The sequence below is a fragment of the Eutrigla gurnardus genome (assembly GCF_963514095.1).
Source record: "Eutrigla gurnardus genome assembly, chromosome: 1".
In the NCBI taxonomy this organism is placed as follows: Eukaryota; Metazoa; Chordata; class Actinopteri; order Perciformes; family Triglidae; genus Eutrigla; species Eutrigla gurnardus.
This window is the reverse complement of record NC_139915.1, coordinates 32,064,716-32,070,462: the sequence shown is the minus strand read 5'-3', so window position 1 is coordinate 32,070,462 and position 5,747 is coordinate 32,064,716. Positions and strand designations below refer to the sequence as shown.

Here is a 5,747-nt window from a genome sequence, read left to right as displayed (position 1 = left end):
ATCAGTGGTCTCGGCTAACTAGGATAAGATGTATAAATGTGAAAACAGTTTTGCATTTTTTCAGGGTGCTTGTTAAATGTTCACTGTCCACATTAAAAACCCACAAAACTCAAGGAGGTGCAAACCTAATCAAAAATGCATCACTTTCTTTCCATCCCACTCTCTCTCTCTCTGCTTTCACAACAGGCCATGGGCATCTAAAAGAAATCCTGCTGTCGGGTTACAATCGATCCATCTTGCTGCCCCGACACAACCTCCAGACCTCATGGGGAATCCCGAGCCATTCTCAGAGCGTTTTAATCCCAGCATGTTCCGGGTCTCCTGCCTTGAATACCTCGGGGAGATCCAGGAGGCATGATCAAGCGGCCAATCAACTCAATCAGGTCCATTCGGTTGGGGGGAGTCTACTAGCAGCCCCCCTAAGGGGAACCACCAGACCCACACAGGAAGCTCAATCTGGCCTTTTGTTTTCAATTTTCACTCCGTGGCTCCGGATGAGGACAGGAATGCAGATTGATCACTTGAAACCAAACTCACAACTGACAAACACAGTCTGGTAGAACACATCCATCACTGGGGGCGAAGCACCGGATGTTTTAGTGGAGTAATTTATTCTCAAAACAAGAGCTGCTGAGCTTCCAGTGAGCCTCCAGCTTGGACACCGATATGAAAGTTTGTTAAAAATCTCCGAAATATCTACTTGTAAAACTCAATATTCTTCTGGTTTCAGTTTAAGGGGATAAATGCGGCCGAGACATGAGGTTCAAGTGAAGTCAAAGTGAAGTTGGATGCCAAACCAAGTCCAGACCGGTGCCCTCAGCGGAGACATTTCTAATGCATAGTTTTCAAAATCAGATGAATTGATTTGTTCTGCAAAAACATCCAGCTGCATATATTTACTGGATTTATGCGTTCTCTACACTTATCTCCACATTCGGTCTACCTGCCATACCATTGGGTAAAAAAATAGATGGAATTAATGCTGCAAGTATGATACATTGCCAATGCAAATCATTAGATTTGTTGTCTTCTTCTCTAAAAAAAGAACAACAACACACATTTCCCATAAGGCAAAGCTCCAATATTCCATCTGAAAACTGTAAACCAGACAACGACCCCAAGGGCAAGGAAGATGGAGAATGCTTCATGAATAAAAGCTTAGTGTACTTGAAAAGAGTTGTTTTAATTTTTGAAGTATAACAATAATAATAATAATAAACTTTATTTCTAAAGTACTTTTCTTAACAAAGAGAACAACAGAAACGACAAATAAGACAGTGGGATCAAGAAAGCATCAACCATAAACACTGGAGGATCAAATAAATAAGGAGAAAATATTAAAAGGCCAAGGAGCAATTAGAAAACCTAGCATCAAAGTACTTGTATTGAAACTTTTTTGAACAAACATTGTATTTTTGTTAATGTTACAGATTCCAGACCAGCCAACAAACTCTCTCCGAATCGGTTCAAGCTGTGAGAAGCAGCAAAGTGCCGTCATTTTCACTTTAAATTAATTTAACCTCGGTGCGACCGCGTGACGAGGACGTGAGACGTACAGCTAATCGTGTCAAACAGACAGCACGAACCCGAGGTTTTGACAAGATGAAGGTGAGCGTGAGCCCCGATGCACATTTGACAGCGGGAGCAGGTGTTTGCAGGTTTTTCGGCGGCGTCGGTGGAGATGGAGGAGCTGATAGATGAAACACCGCGGGGCGAACGCAACGCAGATGTGTTCCAGCATCCTCGTTGTCTCTGAGGCGAACAAGATAAACAAAACTCCTCATGCTTAACTGTAATACCACACCAATTAATTAGGCTTCCAGGGCCTCGTCGGTGCCAGTTAAATGTAGATTTTAATTAAGAGCTGAGGCTGCAGGGTCCTCAAATTATGTGGACTGCTTATTTAATTTTCTTAAAAAAAAATATCATACTGATTTTAAGAAGAGCCTAATACAAAAAGGTTTGTCTGAATACGTTTAAAAAGGTCAAACAACGAATAAAATGACTACGTAAATTGTGTTCAAGAAGTGTTTTAGCCTCTTTCAGCTCTTTGTTTTGGTGTTACAGGCTGTAATTTGTCCCATTTGTAAAGACAGAATGAAAAGAAGCATGAATATTGGACATCCACAACTCCAAATGAATCCTCACGTTGCTCCTCATCCATGGAGTGTGTAAATGGGAGGGATGTACCGATATCAACACTGATATCAGCATTATATTGGTGACAATGGGACCAATCTATTCAATACAATTCTATGTTTACATACTCTATACCAGCCATCCCCAATTAGCGGCCCGCGGGCCAAATCCGGCCCGCAAGAGCAAAGTGTCCGGCCCGTGTGGACCCAGTGACTAACTAATAACCTGCCATAAGGTGAAATAAAGAGTCGGTAAAGTTGAAAATATATTCACAGATTCGGGATCAATAAATCTGAAGAGAAACGCTTTCAAACACAAAAGATGCCTCTTTCCCACCGTAATATCATAGACTACGAGCTACAAGGACCAAAACCCAGACTTTTTACATAAATAAGCCGTCCTCCGGTCTGGACGGAGAACATTGATCTCTATGTGCAGCCGGACGAGTGTGCAGGGACCGTCTGCAAATTACAAGACAACAGCAAGACGCTGCAAACAAAAATCATTAACTCATTAAGTTCACACAATCTGTCAGTAGCAGTTTGATACAGAAAGAATTTATTATTTATTATTTACATTTTAAAAAAAACATATTAATAAACAGGGTGGATGGTGTTAGGCAGAACGTCCTGCCTCCACAGATTCCACAGGAACACTATCCAGATCTAAAAGAGGCAGAACATCACGTGGGACCAGATACTGGGCCATGTTGGGGAGTCCGGACACCACACAGCAGCTCAGAGCACTGCGGCCGATCCCCATGTCAGAGACCTCGGACCACTCGCCAGTGGTCACGTTGTAGCACTCCACGTTGGTGGAGGTGGTGATGCCGTTGAAGCCCCCGGCAACGAAGATCCGGTCATCCATGACTTCCATGCCGAAGTTGCTGCGAGGGGTCAACATGTGGGACACTTGGTTCCAGGTGTTGCTCCGAGGGTCGTAGACCTCCGCGCTGCGGAGACGGCTGGCGCCATCAAAGCCGCCGACCTTTGGGAGGAAGAGGAAATGAAAAGGTCAAACGGAGATTGAACCAGTTTCTCTGAATCTACAAAAAACAACTGCTGATCAAATCTCTTCACCCTTCAGGTTATGTGTTATGTGAGGGTCAGCAGTGTTTCCTGGACTTACAGCATAGAGGCGGTCTGCATACGTAACGATGCCAATCCCACTGCGGGCGCAGGTCATGACGCCGATGGTCGTCCACTGGTCGGTCTCTGGGTTGTAACACTCAGCCGTCTGCAGGAACTCGTTCCCATTGAAACCACCGCAAACGTAAACCTGGGAACAACAGGAAAGGACTTTAATAGGATTTAACAATGAAATGATTTAAGAATTAACACTTTTCTTGGCTTCTACTGGTAATAAATCATCTGAAATATCGCTACACAACTGTGAGATAATGTGAGAATTATGAGACCCACCTTGTTGTGGAGCGTCGTGGAGCTGGCGTCACTTCTAACCTCCTGCATGGATGGAATGAGACTCCACTGGTTTGTCTCGGGGTTATAGCGCTCTGCAGTGGAGAGTCGTCGATGCCCGTCGTACCCTCCCATGGCATAGATGCACCCGTTGAGTGTAGTGACGCTCACATAGCAGCGGCGGAAAAACATGGGCGACACCTCATGCCAGGTTTTTGAGCCGAGGTCGAACCTGCACACGCTGTTGAAGTACTGCAACCTGTCGAAGCCCCCAACGCAGTAGACGCTCCCGTTGAGGAAGGCGGTGCCATGGTAGGCACGAGGACGCTCCAGATGCTGGGTCAAGCTGATCCAGTCGTTGGTGTGGACGTTGTAGGCCTCGATGCCGGCAGTCGGATCGCCGCCACTCCAGCCTCCGATGGCCAGCAGGACGGCGTTTGGAAGGCGAGGACGGGCGAGATGGTGGTAGACATTAGGCTGGTTTTGCACGACTTCTATGGCTTCCCTGACCATGCGCTGGCAGTCTGCGTTGTTATTCACCAGCTTATTAGTCATCACACTGATCCTCATGTACTCTGTACCCATGGAGGCCAGCCGCACCTGCAGAGAAAACAGGACAGAATGTTTGGATAGAAGTTCATGGACGGCAGTACTTTAGGCCGGTCCTTGACTCTAGAGGTGGCCCTACAGACTACTGTTCAGTCAGGATGAAACCACGGAGAAGAAATCATGTGACAGGAAGTCATCCTACCTTAGATAAGAGCACAGCGATGTGGTCTCTCCTTTCCTGCAGTGAGTGGGCGATCCAGCGGAGGACGGCCTTATACACAGTCCTCTCATCTCTCACTCTGAGGTCGTCTCGGTTCAGGATGGCGCTGAGTTGCTGCACAGAGAGCTGCGGGAACTCTTCAGAGGAAACGAGCTCCTCAAAGTGGTCGACGATGAAGCTGTAGGCCTGGCGTTGCAGTTCGGGGCAGAAGCAGACGGTGGTGAACTGGAAGATGCCGATGCAGTTCTCTGGGCAGAGCTGGCTCTCCAGGAAGTCGCAGCACTTTTTCACAACGCCCATCACATTAAAGTGATCGGCTGCTAGAAGCAGCTCCTGAACGTTGTCCTCCGTCACTGAAACGGAGCCGGTGTATGCAAAGTCGATGAGGAGCTGCATCATGTCAGGAGTCAGGCCGGGGATGTTGAAGACCTTCTTGTCTGGAGAAGACCAGCGTTGGAAGAGAGCTCTGTGGGTCAGGATGAAAACACAAAGAAGAGGATGAGAAACTGACGTCAGCTGTTCCTTCTTTGCTTCACACTAATAACTAGGATAAGAATATAGTGGGGCGCTTTTCAAAACAGCAGCAGAGTGTAATATGACTGATATCAAGGCTCCTCCCAGTTTACTTTAAACCACATCACTGACAAACCCAACACGCTGAATGACACACATGAAACCTGTTGAATAAATGACATCTGGAATGGAAATAGTGAATTATATGCATTTTGTAACAGATGTGTAACTTTTCTGAATGCACTCCATTCTAAAATCTGCTTTAAAGTACAGTAGTATGGAACTGAGAGACCAGCAGCTCAAATTCTACTTCACATTTTTAAAAAACAACAAAACAATAACACGTTTGGCAAACATCATAAATCCAACTTGAGCTGAGTCTACAACCGATGTACAAACTTCACATGTTGGAAGTCAATATGAGATGAATGGAAACAAGAAACCTCATTTGAGATGATATATCCAGTCAAGTCATTATATTTATAAAAACTATAGACAGACAGGGAAACTACACCACTGGTTGAATTCTGAATGATCCTTTCAAATATGTTACAAATATTCTCGTAGCCGTCTATCAGGTGTTTAATGTCCTCTTGTTTTGTTTTAAATCACAGATGCTCTATGAGCTTGTTACGTGTTGTGGCTGTTCTCTCAGACTTCACATCGCTAATCAATCAATTTGCTGTTACTTTCTGCTCATTTGAAGGATATAAATTCACAAGTTTCCCCCCTAATATCAGATAATGTACTCACTCGAAGTAGAGGCTGCATCCACAGAGGAAGATCTTGTGGATTTTAAATTCCACGTCTTCAACAGTGATGACTGCGTCGCAAAACGTTCCCTCCAGACGTAAATCGTTGAACCCTGAGGCAGGAAACAGGAAAGAAGAGTGGCGTTGATTGGCCAT

At 45.3% G+C, this 5,747-nt stretch overlaps 1 protein-coding gene across 1 annotated transcript; it reads right to left on the bottom strand.

The window, feature by feature from the left end:
* Positions 1-2,754: 2,754 nt before the first annotated feature.
* Positions 2,755-5,747, bottom strand: LOC311010608 (kelch-like protein 10; the record flags this gene model as incomplete). The annotated part of the gene is made up of 5 exons (XM_084005176.1): positions 2,755-3,126; positions 3,268-3,417; positions 3,561-4,157; positions 4,309-4,792; positions 5,593-5,747. The coding sequence occupies 5 exons, from the start codon at positions 5,745-5,747 to the stop codon at positions 2,755-2,757; spliced, it is 1,758 nt and encodes a 585-aa protein (XP_083861302.1).